The sequence below is a fragment of the Rhinatrema bivittatum genome, chromosome 1 (assembly GCF_901001135.1).
Source record: "Rhinatrema bivittatum chromosome 1, aRhiBiv1.1, whole genome shotgun sequence".
Taxonomy (NCBI): domain Eukaryota; kingdom Metazoa; phylum Chordata; class Amphibia; order Gymnophiona; family Rhinatrematidae; genus Rhinatrema; species Rhinatrema bivittatum.
In genome coordinates this window covers 411,336,439-411,359,610 of record NC_042615.1, presented here as the reverse complement: position 1 = coordinate 411,359,610, position 23,172 = coordinate 411,336,439, and the positions used below count along the sequence as shown (strand labels likewise).

Here is a 23,172-nt window from a genome sequence, read left to right as displayed (position 1 = left end):
AACGGCTGAAAAACCAACTACTGGACCAAGGCACTCATCTGAGGGACCACGGAAATCACCTCAGGAATTCTCAACTGGGGGAGGGACCATTTGGTATCACTGCAGAAGAGTTGGGCAAATTAAATTTCCTTCTTCTAAAACTTGAAGCAATCCCCAATAGAGAGATGCACATCCACCATCTGCTGGAGACCAAGAATACTGGCGGACTGATGTCACTGCAGGAGTATATATATTGTGATGTCAGCTTTGCTCTGTCTCCATTGCTCGTAGAGGTGCATAACCCACTGGTTCTGGTTTCATCTGTTTGAACGCTAAGAAACAGAGAATCTCATTATGCCTCTGTATTGCTCCATGGTGTGACCTCATCTTGAGTATTGTGTGCAGTTCTGGTCCCCACATCTCAAAAATGATATAGCAGAATTAGAAAAGGTACATAGAATGGAAACCAAAATGATAAAGAGAATGGAACGATTCCCCTATGAGAAAAGGCTAAAGAGGTTAGGACTCTTCAACTTGCAAGAGACGGCTGAGGGGTGATATGATACAAGTCTATAAAATTACGAGTGGAGTGGAAAGGGTAAACAGTTGTTTACTCTTTCAAAGAGTATAAACACTAGAGGATATACAATAAAGTTACTAGGTGATACATTTAAAACTAAGAGGAGAAAATGTTTTTTACTTAATGCATAATTAAACTCTGGAATTCATTACCAAAAGATGTGGTGAAAGCTATTAGTATAGCTGCATTTAAAAAAAATATACAGATAAGTTCCTGGAGGAAAAGACCATTAACCATTAAGGTAGAATTGCAGAAATCCACTGCTTATTCTTGGGATAAGCAGTATGAAATTTATCTTTCCCCTTGGAATTCTGCCAGATACTTGTGACCTGGATTGGCTACTGTTGGAAACAGGATACTGGGCTCGAGGGACCCTTGGTCTGACCCAGTATGGCAAGTTTTATGTCTAAAAGACAAGTCCTATTTTACTTGCCCAAATCAATTAGCATATGTAAAACTGCACAAATAATTTGGCTAATGTATTTGCATATATCTCTTACAAAATAGCAACTTCTGTACACACCTCATCACCCCACTTCGAAGTACCTCTAGGCCACCCCTCTTTTGCACCAATAAACGTATGTGCATAACTGAAATACACATGTACTTTTGAAGTTTATAAAATAGCATCTATACAAATACAGGCTACTTAAGTGCATATATGCTAATTTTCCATATATAACCCCTTTAAAAATTTACTCAGAGTTTACAATGAACTTACACTCATACGTTTTCTTCTTCAGCTAAAATAAGCCCTCAGGAATGCCTCTTAATGTGGTTAAAAATTAGACAATACACAGTCACACTGAAGGAGGGCAATTTTCAGATGGCTGATTTATGCAAGTAAATTACTGGACTCAAAAATTGTCCTCTACGAGCAATAATACAGAGGAACTTAATATAATATGAATGTTTGCAAATGATACAAATAACATAACAGAGTGGATAGGCTGGAAAGAATGATAAAAATGAAAGGAAATAAAAGAAAATCAAAATTAAACATCTGTGGTATGAAACTATATGAAATATATATAATCATAGAGGAAAACTGCTATATAGGATGAGACTTTGGAATTATATCAAATAACCTGAAGTTTGCCAGTCAATAAAATAAAGCATAAAGGGAAACCTAAGTAAATTATCATCCATAGGAAAAAGTAAGTAATATTACTCTCGAACAGATCATTAGTGAAACCCCCCCTGAGAACCATACAGATATAAGGACAGTGAAAGCACTGAAACAGTTCGGAGAGAGGATTGAAAGAGTTCAGAATGGTGTAGGACCTACAACATAACCTTATACAGACAAGCTTAAGATACTCAAAATATTCTTACTGGAGAATATAAAGGAAAGGAGGGGAGATATGATAGAAACATTCAAATATTTTGCAGGCTTCAATAAATTACAAGAAGGTGTCATTTTTCATAACAAGAGGTCTTAACATGTAGAAAGGACATTTCAGAGGAAACAGGAGAAAAATGGAGACATTAAAGAAAACGAAATTATCAGATTAGTGTAGACAGATGGACAAAGGACCAATGGGTTATGTGCTCCCCTGCTAGCAGATGGAGACAGAGTCAGGTTTCAAAGCTGATGTCACCCTAGATATGCTCCTGCAGTGATCTCAGCCATTCAGTATTCTCTTCCAAAGCCATTGTGGTCATACTATTGAAAAACTTAATTTGAACTTGGATATAACTTAATACTTGATTAAAAAACTAGAGAACGCAACTGTACTCAACGATGAAAGCGCTGGATCTCAGCAATACTATAGATGTCCTGATCTGGGGATAGGGCGATGGCTTTACTGCCACCTCATGGAATCGAGATTCGCCTTATGGGCGATTTCTTGGTACCATTCATGGGTAGTCATGGGCAGGATGCTAAGTCCATCTATTTACAGTAAAGAAAACGAAATTATCAGGTAAGTATTTTCTCCATTTCCTAGCGTGAAGCCAGATGGACTCAGGACCAATGGGATGTACAAAACTACTCCCAAACGGGGCGGGAGGCTGCCCATGGTCCGGTTAGTACTGCCCTCACAAAGGCTGCGTCCTCTTAGGCCTGGACATCCAGGCAGTAGAACTTGGAGAAGGTGTATAAGGAGAACCACGCCGCTGCCCGACAGATGTCAGTGGGAGACAGTAGCTTAGCTACCGTCCAGGATACTGCCTGGGCCCTGGTAAAATTAGCTTTAACCTGGAGGGGTAAAGGCTTCCCCGCCTCTACGTAAGCTCCTGTGATTATTGCCTTGATCCAGCGAACTATGGTAGCTCGCAAAACCGCTTCGCCTTGTTTCTTTCCCCCGTGAAGAACAAACAAGCGATCTGTCTTGTGCATCGGTTCTGAGTATTCCAGATACTGCACTAAAAGTCTGACGTTTAAATGGCAAATAAGGTGGTAGTTTTCTGTGTCCTTGCATCTATCTGGGGATGGTAAGAAAATGGATTGGTTCAGGTGAAACTCTGAGATTACCTTTGGTAAGAAGGAGAGGACGGTGTGAAGCTGTACTGTCCTTGGAGTAAAGCGAAGGAACGGTTCCCGACATGACAACGCCTATAGTTCAGAGATGAGACGAGCTGAGCATATCATCACCATGTATACATTCTTTAGTGTTAATAGGCGTAGTGACAGTGTGCAGTGGTCTGAAGAAGGACCTGCTAGAAACTCCAATACTAGATTGAGGTTCTATATGGTGACTGCCACTTTAAGTGTGGTTGGAGGTGTTTAACCCCTTTTAGGAAACAGGCGAAGTCTGGATGCGCCGACAGACGGGTTCCGTTCACCCCGGCCCTGAAGCAGGAGAGAGCTGCCACCTGGACCTTCAAGGAGTTGAAGGACAATCCTTTGATTAGGCCATCCTGTAAGAATTCCAGAATCATGGGGATCTTGGCCGTTCGCAGGGCCACCCCAGGTTCCTCGCACCAGGCTGTAGAGAACTTCCATGTGCGGAGCAATGTGGCGATCACAGCCCCTGAATATCCATTCTTCATCAGGTGAGCCCCCTCAAGGGCTAGACCATAAGAGAGAATCAAGTTGGGTCTTCGTGAAGAATCGGACCTTGCTGGAGAAGGTCCCTGAGCGAGGAGAGGCAAAGGTGACTCAACGAGAAGCCTCCACATGTCTGCATACCATGGGTGTCTGGGCAAGTCCGGGGCCTCCAGAAGGACTAATCCTCTGTGGTGTTCAATCTTGCGGATGATCTTGCCCAGTAGAGGCCACAGAGGGAAGGCGTACATTAAGTCCTCCTCTGGCCAGGTCTGAACGAGGGCGTCGATTCCTTGGGAGCTCTGATCTCGTTTGTGATTGAAGAATCGGGGAACCTTTGCATTGTGAGATGTAGCCAGTAGGTCAATGGATGGGAGACCCCAGTGATCTACCAGAAGCTGGAAGGCTCTGGTCGACAATGTCCATTCTCCCAGATCCAGGCTCTCCCTGCTGAGGAAGTCTGCTCTGATGTTGCCTTTTCCCGCAATGTGGGAAGCTGAGATCCCTTGTAGGTTTAACTCCACCCATTCCATTAGGGGGTCTAATCTCCAGAGACACTTAGTGGATTTTGGTTCCTCCCTTGTGGTTGATGTAGGCAACCATTGTTGCTTTGTCCATCATCACGTGGATTGCTTGTCCCTGGAGTCTGTGGCTGAACTACTTCCAAGCGGTTTATGTTCCAGCTCGCCTCTTCCTCGGTCCATTGCCCCTGGGTGAGGACAGACTTACACCCTTGCTTAGGTGAACTTCCTGTAGCCACCACTGGAACTGAGAACATACTTCCAACAGTAGATGGAGGCGAATCGAGTATTCTTGAGACTGTGGGTTCCAACGTGACAGTAGGGAGTGTTGAAGAGGCCGCATCTGTGCCCTCACCCACGGTACTAGTTCCAGGGTTGTTGCCATGAGGCTGAAGACCTCGAGATAGTTCCACATTCTGGAACAAATTGTGTTCATTAACCGCTGCACTTGGTCCATCAGTTTCCTTCTCCTCGATGGAGGGAGGGAGGAAGACCTGCTTGGTGTTGAATCAGACTCCCAGGTACTCTAAAGACTGGGAGGGCTTGAGGCTGCTCTTGACCATGTTCACAACTGAGTTTCTGTAGGAGGGACCTGACCCTGCTGGTCACCTGGAGACTCTCTTCCAATGACTTCACCTAGATCAACCAGTCGTCCAAGTAAGGGTGCACCAGGATCTCTTCTTTTCTCAGTGCCACCGCTACGACCACCATAATTTTGGAGAATGTTCTGGGGGCAGTTGCCAGGCCGAAGGGCAATGCCCTGAACTGGTAATGGCGGCCCAGTACCGCAAAGTGTAGGAAACACTGGTGGTGTTGATGGATTGGAATTTGAAAATATGCCTCTGAGGGGGGTCCAGGGAGGTCAAGAACTCTCCGCATTTGTCGGGCCATTATGACTGAGCAATGAGTTTCCATGCAGATGACGATTGATGCTCTAGATCCAGGATGAGTCAGAATGAACCCTCTTTCTTGGGAACGATGAAATAGATGGAATAATGCCCCATATTTACTTGGGGTGTAGGTACAGGAATTATAGCCCTCAGACGGAGGAGCCTTACCAGTGTGGATTCCACTGCCAGTTTTTTGTGCTGGGATTGGCATGTCCCGAGGGATGCTGCAAAATTCCAGAGCGTATCCTTCTCGTATGATGTCCAGTGCCCATTTGTCAGTCGTGATCTCAACCCACCGCTGATAGAAGAGGAATAGTCTGTCCCCTATCTCCTTGTCCCGTGGATGGGTCGTTTAAAACTTCATTGGGAATTTCAGGTCGAGCCTGAGCCTGAACCTGTTCCTCTTTTTGGTTGACGGTTCCGAAAGGACCGAGACCTTCCTGAGGGCCAAGATGTCTGAAATGACGAGTTTCTGTATGGCCAGAAGCACTTGGAGCCCCTGGCCTGACCCCTCATGGGTAAAGGGCACTGTGACCTCTTTTCTTATCTTCCAGTAGCCAGGGCACTGGAGATTCTCCCACTTACTGGCTATCTTCTCCAATTTGCTTCCGAATAGAAGAGATCCCTTAAAGGGCATGTTTGTGAGGTTTGCCTTAGAGGTTGCGTCCGACTAATTTTGCAACCATAGCTGTCTTCTGGCCACCACCACTGAGGCTACTCCTCTGGTTGAGGTACGCACTAGGTTCGAGCTTGCATCCGGCTAGGAAGGCCGCAGCGGGCTCAATTGCCTCTCTGATATGGGCCCCTGAGCTATCTGCCTCGAGAGAGAGAAGCAGACACAAATGAGCCACCAGGGCACAACAGAAAGCAATCTGCAGTGTCATTGCTGTCGCGTCAAAGGCTGCTTAAAGATGGATTCCAACGCCTATTGTGAACATCCTTCAAGGCCGCTCCTACCTCTACTGGGATAGTTGTTCGTTTTGAAATGGCGCAGACCAGGGCGTCCACTTTTGCGAACCGCAGGCGTTCCTTAATCACTGGGTCCAGAGGATACAAGGCCTCCAAGGCCCAACCTCTCTTAAAACTTGCTTCCAGGGCATCCCATTCCAGGTCAATCCTGGATGGCTTCCAGCATCAGGAAATAGCAAGAGGCTTTCCGTAGAGACAGTAGGATGGGGTTCTTTTTTGGCTCTGACATAGGGTCCGTGCCCAGAACTCCCAGAGACTTCAGGGTTTGGGAGACGAGAACAGTTAATTCATCTCTGTGGAAAAAACGAAGCATGGTCCGGTATGGCTCCAGGCCTGGAGGGATTTCCCCATCCTCCAATAAATCTGCATCCCTTTCATCTTCCGTGGTGTCTGGGTCCCTTGTCAGGGATACCCTTGGTAAGGCAAGGCATGTCCCGAGGCATGCTGATAGGGCTGGGAGGGTGAGGCCTTCTCAGCTGGGGCTCAGTCCGGGCAGGGGCCATAGCTGACTGCGCCTGAACAAAGGCTTGAAGGCCCTGAAAGAATTCCAACCAAGAGAAGGTCACTGGGGTTCAAGTCCGGTTAGGGGCCGCTGAATTGCACTCTTCTGGGGATGACACAGCCCTGGAACTGCTCGGGTCCAGGGTGCTTCCAATTAAGATCATGGCTGAGCCATCCTTCGACTGGGAGGGACCGGACATGGAAAAGTTCTGAGAGCCCAGCCCTCCCTGGGCCTCCTCACAGTTTCCATTCAACCCGTTCAGAAACACTCTTCCCTTGCCCTAATGGGATTAGGAATAACATTGGTACAGGAAGGATTCCAGGTCAGACTGTACAGCCCTAATATGGTAGGAAGCACAAAGGGAGTGTTGCTTGAGCTTCTTTGCTGCCGGGGCCATAATACTCTGTAGCTTGTGCATTCAGCCGGCTATTGCCTCTCGAGCATGCACAGACTCGCCTCAGCAAGTGTAAATCTAAGTGGCCAGTAGTGTCCTAAAGTGTGCGTGTGCTTATGCGTGCGGTTATGCGCATGGTTATGCGCGTACTTTTGCACAATAGGTGCAAAAGGCCTGGCCCGCACTGCGCGTACTGACAAAGGGGGGGAGGGGAAATGGAGCTGCACCAAACCTCGCACAAGATGGCACCGCCGTGGGCTGCCATCGAGCCTGAAGTGGGGCCTAGCCCATCGGGGAGCCGTTCAATCCACTCGGAAACCCCCTTCCCTTGCCCTAATGGGATTGGGAACAACGTCGGTACAGTGCGCTGAGCAAGGAGACCGGAGGAAAGACTTACTGAAGCCCTTCCATGTCTCTGGATCGGAGGAGTTCTCTACTTACCAGGTCTCAGCACTTACTGGCTGAGTACAGAGATGATCTTCAGCTGCGGGGGGTGAGGGCTTAGGCCATCACCACCGCGTTTGGCTCCCTGCACCCGCTGCCTTTCAGCTGCTTCAGCAGCAAAGTCCACGCCAGGAGCCAGCTACCGGACCAAGGCACACCTCTGAGGGATCTCGGAAATCACCTCAGGAATTCTCAACTGGGAGAGGGACCCTTAGGTATCACCACAGGAGCTCGGGGCTCGATCTTCCTCTCAATTTAAGGATAAATTTCTCCTTCAAACTAGTGCTGCAATCTCGCTAAACACCACTGCTGGTGTGGGGAGAGCGTCCACTTCTGCTAGAAGACGGAGAGATACTGAATGGCTGAGGTCACTGCAGGAGCAAATGTAGGGTGACGTCAGCTTTGAAACCTGACTTAGTCTCCATCTGCTAGCAGGGGAGCACATAACCCATTGGTCCAGAGTCCACCTGGCTACATGGTAGGAAATCCTCTTTATTGAAGGGTGGAGGGTGCCTGTAATAGCCTACCTATTGAGGCGGTGGAAACCAGAAATTTGATAGGATTCAGGTATGCTTGGAACAGTGGTAGAACAAGATGAGGAAGTTGCAGTACTGCAAAAAGCCCACCCTTAAGTACAGAAGCAAGGGCAGAGGTCTAAGGAGAAAATAAGGGATAGATAAAGAAATACAATCTAACTATATCACAGGCCATGTAGAAGCTGAGTTAGAAGCAACATGCTATACTCCCCAGAAACCAATCTGGTTGATTCTGACAGTTTGGAGGAGGCAGATACTGTCCAGTAAGACCAAGGGAACCCAGAAGACTGGATATTTGGGCAACAGCCTCACTAGTTTTGGTAGCTGTTTAGATTATTAAAAAGTTTGGTGGTAAGGTATAAGGGGGTCTGCTAGGTGTTGCATTAAGTGTGGGAAATTATATCTAGAATTGGAGAGAAGCAATGAGGAAAACAACTCAGTTGGAATTAGGAGAGATATAAATGGATGGACTGAATGTGCCAACTGTTCTTTAGCTGCCATCATCTACTATGTTGTTACTGTTTAGGTTACTGTTTGTTTTGGGGTTTTTTTTTTTAAAGAGTTTCTGCCAGTCAGTTTACTTAATACAATTAATAAAAATAAATTGAGTTATATACACGGAATCTCAAGCAAACATAAGGTATCACAGTGATAAACGTAAAGCTTAGACTAAAAACAACTAAAAGAGGAATTTAAAACAAATTATTTTAAAATGGGGGCATGGACATTATAAAAAATCACAAATCTTTAATTTCAAAGAAGTGTAAAAATGTCTATTGTTCTTGTTAGCTCAAAAGATGAAACAGAGGCAAACCCCCCCCCCCCCCCCCCAAAAAAAAAACAAATCTGTATCTTCAAGAATGTAGTTACCAAACCTTTACAAGGAAACACTACAGATAATTACTCTTTAACCTTACAATAAAGCAAAATTCAGGATCATATTCTAAGCTTGATTTAAAAACTGTAATACTTGATACTGTAACCATATAGTTATGCTTAAGCTCAACAAAAACAAAAGGATGTTACAAACTCTGATTTAGATTGTACTTCTTTAATCTCCATTTTTAAGGGTAAAGCAGAATGTGGAATTGTTCTTTACCATAACATTGATATGTTACGCAGATTCTTCAATAACTTCAAAGTAATTATTTGGTACGATCACATAGCCTCTCCCAGATAATATGCCTTTATCTTTTTGATACTGAACAACTTCTCTGAGTTTTTCAAGTTGTCGTTCCTGACGTCTGCATTTCTGTTGTGTAGTCTTGAGTTTTTTTCTCAGTTTCTCAACTTGTTCCTCTAGTTGTTGAATTCTTTTCCTTTGATGCACTGTATCCTCTACAGTATAGTTGTGATCACAAAAAACTCCAAGATAACTGGGTGTGTAAGGTGGAGGCATCAATAATCCAACAGAAGCATCCACTGGAAGAACAGAAGGAAGGGAAGGAGGTGATGAGAATGTCTGTTCTTGTTTTTCAAGGTCCTCACCCTAAAGTAATAAGGAGAACAATGTAATGTTAATACATTGGCATTAAATAAGACATTTTCTTTATTTTAAGCTTTCTTACCACTGTAATCAACTATTGTGTCTTTGAATTATTAAAAATACAAGTTAAAGTACGTAAGGTCAGAAAAATGGGCAAAAAAAACTCTGCATATCAGCTTGCATAATTTTGAAATAGTACATCTTTTGCCCAAAAGGCTTTGTGGACTTTTGTCATGTCCTTAAACTTAGCCCTGAGATTTATCAGGGGGAACCAAGATGGCCGCCATATCGTGAGCACGAGAATCTTTCTGCTCCGCTTTTCCTCGAAATTTTCCTAAGAACTTTCTGCCAAGTGAAGTTAAAATTTCATGCCTCATTCGAAAAGAAAGGCAAGGATTCGAGAGATCCTTACCTCTACTCCTGAAACTGCAATGCAGTAAACTCGTTTGGAGGAAGCTTTGCGTGCGGCACAACAAACACCGGAGAGCTTGGCTGCTGGCGTCTTAGACGGAAAGCGGCCGTCGGACGCCCTAGCCGAAGAAATATCTTTAAGCCCCGGAGCCCCAGTAGTGCCCTCTTTGTCATATAGACCCCAGTCTCCTGGGGAGACGGAACAGCAGACAGCTCCATCGTGTACTTCCGAGGTTGCTCAGAGAGGACATGAGGAACTATCATTGTCCTCGGTGAGCCAGGAAGAACATGGCTCCAGAGACAACATGGAGGATTCGCGGCAGGAGAGTCCAGACAAGAGGGACCCCATGGCGATAAGAGGTGAGGAGACCGGGATTCATGTGGAGTTGAGTACAGATCTGGTAATGCCGGAAAAAATAACTCTCACTGAAATTTGGAAAGTGCTTTCAAATATGAATACCGCTATTAATGAACTGACTAAAGCTGTTAAAAATAATATGGATAAAACTCAAAATTTGGAAACAAGAGTACAGACAGTTGAAAAAACATTAAAAAATGCAGAAACAGAGATAAAGGAAATAAAAGAGGTTCAAACTAACCTTATTAAGTCAGAAAATATGCTGAATAACAGAATGGACTTTTTAGAAAATGAAGTAAGGAAAAATAACTTAAGATTCCTTTTTTTCCCTAAAACAAAATGGGCAAATGCGAAAGATCTCCTTAAAAGTTACTTTATAAATATACTGGGACTGTCTGAAAATGCTATACCAGAATTTTCAAAAATCTACTATCTCCCTGGGAAAGAAGCTACAAAGCAGCAGGAAGACCGGGATAATACTGTATTTGACAATCTTACAGATTTCCTGGAGAAATCCTATGAGGCCAAAATTGAAGTGAGAGCAACTTTGTTCGTGTCTTTTCTTCTGCTTTCTGATATAGAAAATATATTGAGACTATCCTTTAGAAAACACCAATCTTCTTTTTATGGGTCTCAAGTGAGAGTGTTTCCCGACATTACAAAAAGAACACAGGAAAAAAGGAAGTTATTTCTTCAGATGAAAGATGAAGTCCTCTCCCGAGGAGCTAAATATTTCTTGCGATTTCCCTCTAGATGTCTTTTGATTCATCAAAATGATAGATATATTTTTTCGGATCCTCAACAGCTACGTTTATACCTGGACTCACATTCTTAATGTCTCCATGTGGATCTAGGGCATGGAAGGAAAAGTAAATGCTGTGCTAGATAAAACAGCCATTTCCTATAAATTTTTTTCTTATGAACCGCTTTTATATGGTTCCCCATTTATTCTTATAAAAAAAAAAAATGTTTATTTCCCTATATGCAGAAATGGAAGGAATATCACTCCTGTAATATTTGATTTAAACTTAATTCAGTTTTGTATTGCCTAGATTGGAGATGTATATACCTCCTGTATTAATGTTATTTTTTCCGTTTTTCTTTTAAAGTTGTTGTCATTATATGATAATGGAAATTCAAATAAAAATAAAATTAAAAAAATAAAAACAAACTTAGCCCTGAACTGTCCAGAGAGTGTGGGAGACCTAGGTTAAATTCTGAAAGCACTTCTCGCTCTTTGAACCAAACAAAGCTGTGGATGATACAGAAGAAGTATCCACAGTGCCGAGGGAGAAAGAGTCTGACTATCACTCAAGATATTAAAGTTCAGATTCAACTGCACGAGTCAAAAAAACAAATATTTCACTGGCCAGATTTGCTCAGCTTGAGATCCGAATATTAGCAAAGGGCGAGAGAAGGAAGGGAGCACAGACTATAGGGAGAAAGAGATTCTACCAGCATTCTATGGTACATACAATATTGCAAGAAATTGCAGTGTAAACAATAATGTCAATACCAGAAGTCAAAAAAATAATTTTCAAAGGGATTTTGCCATAAAAATAGCAAGCACGGCTATGTTATTTTATAAACATTGCAAGTATGTGCATATTTTCCATTTCACATGTACATTTCATTGTTAGAAAAAAAAGGGGCAGGCTAGAGGTATTTGGGAATGTAGTTCATAAATAAGCATGGTAGGTGTAAGAGATATAGATGTATACATTGCCAAACTTATTCATAAAATTTTACATCTGCAATTTTTAGGAAGGAAGTCTGGATGAACTGATGGGGTTTCAGGGTGAAGTGCTAGACGATCGAGGTGAACTGAAGATGGACTGGATGAAGTAGTGGAAGCAATGGCAAATTGGTGATTTCAAGTATATGCGACGTATTTTCAAAACAGTATTTGTGCACACTTTATAAAATTTCTGCCTCCGCATATAAATTGGAGTTATGGACATGCATTTTTTTTTTTTTTAACTTATCTAACATATATGAAGTCAAATTTAAGACCTGTGCGTGGGCACACAGCGCAGTTGTTGGCGCACGAACATGGACACAGCAATTTTATAACATGCACGCATATTATAAAATCTGCTATAGGCATGTACATGTGTGCATGATTTTATACTGACGCCCACATATGGCAACTTGAACGCGTAAGTGGGGGGAATTTTAGTAGCTATGTGCACCAACACAATAACCTGTTTCCACAGTTTAGCCCAGTAAAGGAGAGGACTTCCTAAACTTCCTAGATAACTTGCCTCCCTTTTACCCTATTAGCCCTGAGCCTTAAAAACCTGCTGACTAGCCTGGTTTTTTTTGTTACACGACTTACATGCTGTCCATAGCAAAAGTAAAGTTATGCAGTAGGGGACCCAGCACGAGCTTGTGTGCAAAAACACTTATGCACAGACTTCATGGTGCAGTTCCAGCCCACCCATATCCTGCCCATGCCCCACCCAGACCATGCCTTGCCCCTTTTGGTGATAAAAGTTTTTATGTGCATAACCACGCTGGCTTTAAAATCTGCGCAGCATGCAGAGGTTTGAGACACGTGAGTATCTCCCAGTTTTGGCACATTAGGTTTTTAAAATAGACTAGTAAATGTGCATGTTTATAAAATAGCTAGAGAAAGTGTGTGCTTTCTTGCACTGGAAACATTCGTGCATACTGAAACACAAGTATACACTTTTGAAGCAGAACTATGTGTTATGGCTGGGTTTAGTGGACCCTTGGGCCGGCCGTGCGGATGGAGAGGGAACATGAAGATGAGTCCGCAGTGATGAGATGGCCGGGAGGCAGCATGGAGCCGGGAGACCAGACAGGAGCTTCGCCACTGGAAGCCCGAGGTCCCCCCATGAGGACCCGGGCCGCTGGGACTTAGGAGAGGTCTCCCGGAGCAGAAGAACAGCAGAATGGAGGACGGTCCGAGATCAGGGCTGGCAGCAAACAAGGATAACAGCAGATGTACCAGAATCAGAAACCAGGAAATCAGTCCGAGGGTAAGGCAAGGCTGAGACAGGAACGGAGACTGGATCAGGAGCGGAGGCTAACAGGAACTGCAACTAGACGACTCCAGGAGTGAACCTCGTTGCAAGGCGATCCTCTGGAGCAGGGCCTGGGTTTAAATACCCTGCCGGCGTCTGACATCACTCCGGGGGTCGGCCGAGGTTTCCCGCGCCTGCAGCTTTAAAAACTGCCTCTTCAGGAGGTCACATCATGCGGTGAGCCGAATGGGCTGGTCTCGCTGCGGCTCCGGGTGTAGCCCCCCCTGAAACCGTAAAAAAGAGCCCTTAAATTTACAGCTTGCTGGTGGAAGTCCCATGTACCTGGCGTGGAAAAGTGACTGCAGCCAACGGAGGAGTGTAATATTGAAGGGATGGTGGCGAAGCCGGCGAAAAAAGATAAAACCAAAAGTGGAGAGCAGGAACTCAAAATGGCCGACGCTCGCAGCAATAATGAAGGACAGGGCCTGGACGATATGGCGATATCCCGGCTCACAGACGCGATGCTCAAAGGCCTAGAGCCGAAATTTGAAGGAATTGCAGAAAATTTTCAGGTCCTAAAAGCAGCTATGGAAGATATTGGCAAAAGGATAGATATCGCAGAGGGGCGGATCGCGGCGGTGGAGGAGGATACACAGGCGCTTACGGTGCGCGTGACAGCCCTGGAAACAGAGATGAAAATGGCAGCGAACAAAATTGAAGATTTAGAAAACAGGGCCAGAAGGAACAATTTAAAATTCCTGGGTTTGCCGGAAGCGATTAGTGAAGGAGAATTGAAAGCAGTGTTGGAAGACTGGATACCTAAGGCCCTGCAGCTACCGGACTTTGTAGGAAAATTGACTGTTGAAAGAGCGCACCGGTTGGGGCCCAGGCGGGATAATGACCGGAGGCCCAGATTAGCGATTGCACGATTCCTCGACTGGACACAGAAGACAATGGTCTTAACAGCATTTCGAAAGCAACGGGAACTGAAATATCAAGAACAAAAGATTATCATCTTTCAGGACTTCTCAGCAGCAGTAGCGGCTAAACGCAAACTTTTCTCACCTACATGTAATGACTTATTCAACAGAAATATTCGATTCTCCCTGACATTTCCCGCCACTCTGAAAGTGTGGAGGGACAGAAAAGTTTTTTCGTTTGAAGGCCCGGATAAAGCGGCGGATTGGCTAGCGGGACTGGAAGGACAAAGCTGACAGGAAGACACAGGCTGTGAGAAAGGCTACAGCAGAACTTTAGCAGGGGATCTCCGACATCCTACACTCATTACCAATGGTTATTAGAGACTGTGGAGACAGTAAAGACCACCGTGGTTCCGTGTGGTTCGTATGGTTATAATTAATCTCCTTTATGAACGATGGTTAAGACTTCCATGATGTGGGGCTGAGCAAAGAAGTGACCTGAACTGCAGGGAAGGGGGGCTACACCCAATCGCATAGTTGACACTGACCTCATGTCCCGTTTTAGAGGGGCAACTGTTCTTTTCTTGTTATTATTATGGGGAGAGGGGGAAAGGGGGACAAGAGGGGTTGGGGTGGGAGATAGTGCTACAGGGGTGAGGAGGGAAGGGGTGGGGGGTTGTTATGGTGGGAGGGGGTTCGAGGGCTTCTTGTGTCTGATAGAGATCACACCAACTGTAAAACTGATAATTTTACAAGGCTACTGAGATTACTATTTTGTGATAGTAAAGTTCAGGATGAGATTGGGCTGGGGGTTCAGGCTGGGAGGCCTCCAGCTACCAGAGGACGTAAAAGGCAAGAGCGGTGGCTAAATGAATGCTTAGGGGATGGGTAAGGTGAGATACTGTACATGGAATGTGGGGGGCTTAAATTCGCCCATTAAACGTCAAAAGGTGTTGAGTGTGCTAAGTAGACAAAAATCAGAAATTGTAGCATTGCAGGAAACACATCTCTCTGACCATGAGAGCAAAAAGATAAAACGTGGGTGGGTAGGTTATTGCTTTTACTCACCAGCAGTGGCCGCAAAGCTGGTATGGCTGTCTTAATTCACAAAAATTTGCATTTTGAGCTTTCCCAACAAGTCATAGATGACGATGGCCGCATAATTATAGTTACAGGTAGGCCACAGGGTAAAGACGTGACTATCTGTTCCACGTATGCTCCCAATGCCTACTCACATAAATTCTTTCAAAACTTGGTGAGCAGACTGATCCCTATTCAAAAGGGCCTGCTCATCCTCATGGGAGATTTTAATTGTGTACATGAAAACAGCATAGACAGATCCCAAGCACAACCTCTGAATAGGACATCCAAGGATAAGGGAATAGCGTACCTCTGTAACGAACTTCACCTATTAGACATCTGGCACACCCTACACCCTACCGAACGTGATTATACGCATGTCTCGAGGGCCCACGCTAGCATGTCTCGGATTGACTATATCCTTGTCTCTGATACCTTGTTCCCTAGAGCACAAAATGCGCAGATCGGGAATGTAGCAGTATCAGACCACGCTATGGTGTGGCTAGACTTACTAGGGGGTAGGTCTGAGATGAATTGCCTATGGAGATTCCCATCTCAGTTGGCGGATGACAAGAACTTTCAGGAGTACCTAAGAAAAAAATGGCATGAATACGTACAGTACAATCAAGGGCACATGGATGACCCAAGTTTATTCTGGGAAGCTAGTAAGGCGGTACTCAGGGGGGACATCACTTCTTATCTCATAGCCAAAAATAGGGCTCTACAGAAAAACATTCTCCTACTGGAACAGAAGGTAGGCATGGCAAAACAAACATTGGCACAACAAAGATTAGTGAGACTCAAAGGGTGTATAATGACCTCCTGAGTACTTTGAACCCACTACTACATGTTAGACCACAAAAAATGCTTAACAAAGGAACACACAAATTTTTTCAATTTGGTAATAAGACCGGGAGGCTACTAGCAAATCTGATCCGGAAGCAGCGGGGCAAAACCTATATTGATAAATTAAAAAACGAGAAGGGTGATCCCATTACTTCTAGTGCGGAGGTATGTGCGAGATTCCTGGCTTTCTACGAGATCCTTTATAAGGAAGATAGATCAGGTGGTTACAATGAGGAAAATGACTTCTTTAAAGGCCTCCATATTCCTCAGGTTACAGATGTCCAGCTTGAGTGCCTGAACGCACCAATTCTGTTGGAAGAGCTTATTGATGCCATTAAGGGTAGTAAGAGAAACAAGGCTCCCGGCCCGGACGGGATGAGTGCCGAATATTACAAAATACTACTACACCAAGCATCAGGGGCCCTGTTACAATACTTTAAGGACGCACAGCAAAAGCATCGTTTTCCTACAGGGGTTACCAAAGCTTATATTACTGTCCTAGAAAAACCTGGCAAAGATCTCTCTTTCCCTGCCTCTTATAGGCCAATCTCATTGTTACATTTTGAAGCAAAGTTATTCGCCAAGATTATGGCAGATCGTTTGAGTATTGTCTTTCCAGATATTATCATAGCTCAGCAGGCTGGTTTTGTTAAGGGGAGGACTGTAAGTGCCAATATGACAAAGCTGCTACTTGCCATGGAATCTTGCCAAAGACGAGGGCAGGAGGCCATAGTGGTGGGATTTGATTCGGAAAAGGCTTTCGATAGGGTCTCCTGATCATACCTGTTTTCAGTCATGGCTCGCTATGGACTTAAGGGGGCAATTGTAGAGAGCATTGCTATGTTGTACGCTGAGCCGTGCTCCGCGATATGTGCCAATGGTCAGGTATCTGAGGATTTCCGTCTGTACCGCGGCACAAGACAAGGTTGCCCTCTATCCCCGCTGTTATATGTGTTATCCATAGACACACTGCTGAGAAAAATAGAAGCGGACCCGGGAATTACAGGGTATCAGGTGGGACACCAAGTCTTTACAGTGTCTGCATTTGCAGACGATGTATTGGTGTTCTTAACCAATCCTCAAACTTCTTTATCCCATGTACTTCAACATCAGGTTGCCTTTGGAGCCTTTGCAGGTCTGAAAATAAATACAGACAAATCGGAAGCTATGGCCATAGGGGGTTTGGTACAATCTAGCTGGGTAGGTCCATTCCCGCTGAGGTGGGTGGGATCTGAAATGAAATATCTAGGGGTGAGACTTCCTAAAGGGGTATCTAATCTATATGCTGCGAATATTGGTCCACTACTTAAAAAGATGGAACAGACACTTCGTATGTGGACTAATTTGCCCCTTTCCCTAACCGGAAAGATATGCTTATTGAAAATGGTGGAATTGCCTAGATGGATGTATGTTTTTCAACAACTTCCTCTATGGTTAACGAAACCTGATCTGGCTCATATTAACCGTATAATAAGGGCATACCTATGGGGCTCCCATAAAGCGAGATTACCTTTACATATAATAATGAAGCCCAAAGAACAGGGAGGTATGAGTTGCCCTAACTGGAGAGACTACAATCTAGCATGTATTCTTCGACATATACACGATTGGCTGAACTTCATTAGTATATGCACAACTTTTTCATTTCTTATGGAATGGAGTTCGCCTCTCAGACCGGGGAACATTTTCCAGAGTCGGCGTTCTGACTTGCCAGGGCCAATAAGAGATAGCCTGCTTTTCGAATCCGGAAGAGCAGCTTGGAGATTCTTATGTGTGAACAAATTAGGAATGAAGAACGTATACACACCGTTTCTAACGTTACTGGGCAATCCCCAATTTCCGGGGGGAATGACCTCGCCCGTGTTTGCATCATGGGAGGAACGGGGATTGATTAATTTGTATCATTTCCTAGATCCTCGCCATTTGGGGGTCAAATCCTTCCAGGATCTTAAAGATCAGTTTAATATAGACTCCAGGGAGTTTTATGGGTAACTACAAGTGTGCCACTACATTCAACAGTTATGGCCTACAGGGTCGGACCCATTTCAGCCAGCCATATTAAGGGACTTCTTCTTGCAAGTTGGGAACAAAATCAATTCTAGCGCTACACACATGAAACTTATAAATTCTATTCCCCAATGACACTATTTTAGCCAACATTCAATGCAAATGGCTACAACAGGCCAATATCGAACTATCTATGGAGGAAATCCAGCAAATCCTAAAAGGCTGGAATGTGTTCTCAGAAAATGCAAATATGAGGGAAGTGGGGTATAAAGTGTTGCAATGTATGTACATGTCCCCGACTAGGATGTTTGCTGCAAAACTATGTGATTCTGATCTATGTATAAAATGTGGACAGGAAAAGGGAATTTTCTTCCACTGTATATGGGATTGTGTAGTGATAACCGGTTTTTGGACAGATCTCTTACAACAGGTGACTAGGATATTGGGACAGTCTGTACCCAGAGATCCAAAAATCTGCTTATTCCGTCTGTTCAATCTCCTGACCTCTCTTACAGAACCTCAAGTGTTTTTAGGCAAAGTGTTGTTAATTGGTATACAATCTATTATGGCAAATTGGATCTCCAAGGAGGGACCGCAAGTATCCCATTGGAAAAATTGAGTAAGCATGCACATGCAATTTGAATACATAACTGCTGGAGCCAGGTCCCAAAAAGCCTATGCCACATGTGAGGCTATCTGGAAGGACTATTGGTGTCGACTCCCACTGTCCACAAGGGACTCTATTACCCAAATTGCTCAGACGGTTTATCAACCAACTTCATCATCCTGAACGAAGGCCAGAGACTCCATCAAATGAGAAGATCTTCGTGGTATATGGGGGGGAGGGGGGGAGGGGTGGGATATCCCTAAGTTGTTCTGTTTATATTGTTCTAAGACTTTGTATACGGACAGGGAAGGGAGATGCATGGGATTGTGTAAGCTATTATTGCTGACTATGTGTCTGCCATATCCTGTGAATTGACCATTGTAATACAAAATGTTAATAAAGAAATTATATAAAAAAAACAAAAAACTGCCTCTTCACGTGCGCGTACTCGGTGGGTGGGGCCAGGCCGGAGAGCTCGACGGCGTCTCCCTTGTGGAGACGCTGCAGCGGAGAAAGGCCTGTGCAGGCCATAAACGGCGTTGGGGAGGCTGGCTGAACATCGGGGCCAGCGGCGGAGGTAAGAGCCCGGTTGCGGGAGCCGCAACCGGGATCGCAACAGTACCCCCCCCCTTACGCCCCCTCCTCGGAGGACTGGGTTTCCCAGGATGATCCAGGTGGAACTGATGTAGAAGTGATTTGTCCAGGATTTTACAAGCAGGTTCCCAGGTATTGTCCTCAGGGCCGCATCCCTCCCAAGATAGAAGATACTTCCATCTACGATGATGGAAGCGGACATCTAATACCTCTCGAACCTGATAGACCATCTCTGCCATAGAAGGTATCTCTAAGGGATCAGATGGATTGCGATGAAACTTGGAAAGAATCACCGGGTTGAGAAGAGAAATGTGGAATACATTATGAATCTTTAATGTAGAAGGCAAATGTAGCTGGTAAGATACATCACCCACTCTCTCTGCCACTCTGAAGGGTCCGAAGTACTTAGGTGCCATGCACCTGGAAGGTAGACGAAGATGAATATTTTTGGTGCTCAGCCACACCTTGTCTCCTGGCAGGAAAACTGGAGCTGGGCGACGATCGGCAAATCGCTTTGCTGTTGCTGCTGTGTGTTGAAGCTTCCTCTGGATCATTTTCCAGAGGTCGTGAAGCTGCTGGGCTGCCATTTGGGCAGCCGGGGATGAAACTGTTACCGGTAGTGGTAAGGGTATCTTGGATTGCTTCCCATTTACCAGCAGAAATGGAGATCTCCCTATGGCAGAGTGAGTATGGTTGTTATAGGAGAACTCATCCCATGGTAACAGGGACGCCCAATTATTTTGACTTTCAGTGGCGAAGGTCCGTAAGAAAGTCTTCAGTGGTTGGTGCGTTCTACCTGGCCATTGCTTTGTGGGTGAAACGCCGAGGTGAGATATAACTGGACCCCAAACTTCTTGCATAATGCTCTCCAGTATCTTGCGGTGAATTCTGGACCCCTATCTGAAACAATATGTAAAGGTAGACCATGGGCTTGAAAGATGTGCTGCGTGAAGAGCTGGGCCAGTTCCGGGGCTGAAGTTAGTTTAGGCAGAGCAACAAAGTGAGCCATCTTTGAAAATCGGTCCACCGTCACCCAAATAACCGTCTTCCCTTCGGAAATGGGTAAATCTACTACGAAGTCCATGGAAAGGTGCGTCCAGGGTTCAACGGGAATTGGTAGAGGTAGGAGAAATCCCCACGGATGACCAGGTAGCAGTTTTTGTTTAGCACAAGTAGGACAGGAACTGACATATAGGTTGATGTCTTGTCTCATGCGAGGCCACCAATAGTACGGAGTCAAGAGATCCAGAGTTCTAGCCCTTCCGGCATGTCCGGCCATGAGGGAGTCAGGAGCCCAAGACAAGACTTTTCTTCTGTGACGACGGGGCACCACTGTCTTGCTTCCTGAAGTGATCGTGGTGCTGGCTACACTGACTCTTGCTGGATCTAAGATGTACTGGGGAGGATTGCCCTCTTCCTCCAGCTCTGTGATACGGGATAATGCATCAGCTCGTACATTTTTGGTCGCTGGTCGGTAGCACAAAGAGAAGTCAAAACGACTGAAAAACAGGGACCAGCGGGCTTGTCTAGGATTCAAGCGCTGAGCCCGGCATAAGAACTCCAGGTTTTTGTAGTCCGTATACACTACTATGGGATGTTGGGCCCCCTCCAACCACTGCCTCCACTCCTCAAACGCCAATTTGATGGCCAGTAGTTCCTTGTCCCAGATACCATAGTTTTTCTCCGCAGCAGAGAACCTTCAGGAAAAACAGGAGCATGGAAATAATTTCCCATTATTGGAGACTTGACTGAGGACTGTGCCCACAGCGAGGTCGGAAGCATCCATCTCTACGATGAATGGTCTTATGAGGATCTGGTTGATGCAGGCAGGTGTCTACTAGGAAAGTCTCTTTCAGGGCCTCGAATGCCTGGCATGCTTCTAAGGGCCAGTCTTTAGCATCTGCCCCTTTCTTGGTAAGGGCTGTTAGTGGAGCCACCTTTCAGGAGTAGTGCGGGATGAATTGCCTATAGAAGTTGGCAAACTGCAAGAAACGTTGAAGGGCCTTTACTCCCATAGGCTGGGGCCACTCTCGGATGGCGGATACCTTTATCTGGGTCCATATGGAACCCTGTAGCTGAGACATTATACTCCAAGAAGGGGAGTGACTAGTTCGAACAGACATTTCTCCAGTTTCGCAAATAACCGGTTCTCCCTCAGAATCTGTAACACCTGTCTTACATGTTGACGATGAGCCTCCAGATCTTTGGAGTAAATTAACATGTCATCTAGGTAAACAATGACGGAGGAGTGTAGCATCTCTCGCAGTACCTCATTCATTAAGTGTTGGAAGATTGTGGGAGCGTTGCACAACCCAAAAGGCATCACCAGGTATTAGTAATGTCCATCCCGGGTATTGAAGGACAGATGTGCACTAGGTTGTAGGCTCCACGAAGATCAAGCTTGGTGAATACCTTTGCCCCTTGTAAACGATCGAGAAGTTCTGGAATCAGGGGTAGTGGGTAGTGATCTCGTCTGGTAATAGCGTTCAATCCTCTATAATCAATGCAGGGGCGAAGAGATCCGTCCTCCTTCCCTACAAAGAACAACCCGGCCCCAGTCGGTGACTTGGATGAGAGTAAATGCCAACCATGATGGTACCAGTACAAAACAAAGGGTAAAACAGGCAACAACAGGCAGTTATACCAACAAAGTGTCAAAAAGAACACTCATTTTGTATCTCCATCACATAAAACCTCCCCCACCCACCCATCCCTCCTCCCCTTTGAAACCCCCAATCCCCCATGGCCTATAGGTCCACAAAAGGATCCGACCTAGGTAGATGACAAGCGATGTAGTGTCCTCATCTCGCCAAGTCATTAACTGTTAAATATCAAACTCCTGGGTCTGTGTGGCAATGCTAGAATATAAGGTTCCCATGTTTGTAAGAACCGCCAACACTGCTGACAAGAGGATTTGGCCATCTCTTTGCCCATCTGAAGCATTCCGTGAAGGTGATTCCGCCACATCCAATAAAAAGGAGGGTCTGGGGACCGCCACTGAAGAAGTATGACCTTTTTCCCCCCAAACACAAGGCCTTTTGTAACAATGCCCTTTTCCCCTTCCCTCTTACCAACAAGGCCGGAACAATCCCAAACACCACCAATTGTGGGGTCGGTTGCAGGGAAACATCCAATAGACGAGATAAATTTTGAAGAATATGCTCCCAATAGCTTGTGACCAGAGAACAACCCCAGAACATATGCAATAAGGTATCAATCTCTTTCTCACATTTCCTGCATAGGTCTGATGCTGAAATTTTATAATTAACACTATAATAGGAAGAATATAAGCGCAACACAGAAATTTAAATTGTAATTTTCTAAAGTACACATTGGTGGATATCCCTGAGATTAGGCGAAAGCCTATTTTAATTTGTTCTACGGTTACCAGATTCTCTGCTTCAGCGTTCCACCATGACGCTAGTAAGGAAAATACACCCTCCTTGCCACGGTTAGTTAATTTTTTATCGTAATAGGCCAGGGATGGACACTGCTCTCTCTCCAACGCAAAAAATTCTTCCAAAGTCAGGCAACTTTGAGGATGCTTAGAAGGTGCTGGCAGCGAGGCAATGTAATGTTGTAATTGCAGATACGAAAATATGTGTGTCCTTGATAGGTTATATTGGGCAGACAGGGAATGAATGGGTAACAATTGGCCCTCCCCATCTAAGACATGGCCTACATGTACTATGCCCTTAGAGGTCCAAACACAGAACCCAGCGGTGAGGGAGCCCGGGAGAAAGTCTAAGTTACCCCTAATGGGGAGAAAATATGCACATTTCACAGGAATGGAAAGCAGTTTTGTGGTGAGCTTCCAGGCCCTCTGGATCGGAAACAGGAAACATTTTAGGAGAGGGGGCAATGATAATCCCTCCGCCTATAATGCAAACAGTTGTTCCAACTTCCCCATTAATGTTTGCTCAGCCTGAATGTTGGCATAAGCTGATTGACCCAATAGCCAGTCATGGACAATATGTAGATTACCGGCCACCCTGGCCCCAGCTCGCCCGGAGATGGCACAGCGGAATTCGTGACATCCTGCCTCTCCAGAGGAAGGTCCGCAGCGCCC

At 45.1% G+C, this 23,172-nt stretch overlaps 1 protein-coding gene across 4 annotated transcripts in view; it reads right to left on the bottom strand.

Annotated features, from left to right (window-relative positions):
* Positions 1-8,349: 8,349 nt before the first annotated feature.
* THAP1 (THAP domain containing 1) overlaps positions 8,350-23,172 on the bottom strand; it is a 142,600-nt gene continuing 127,777 nt past the window's right edge. For all 4 annotated transcript variants that reach the window (XM_029602436.1, XM_029602445.1, XM_029602463.1 and 1 more), the window contains one exon: positions 8,350-9,293. In XM_029602436.1, coding sequence (XP_029458296.1) covers positions 8,919-9,293 — 375 coding nt within the window. In that variant the 3' untranslated portion in view covers positions 8,350-8,918. The remainder of the gene's footprint in view (positions 9,294-23,172) is intronic.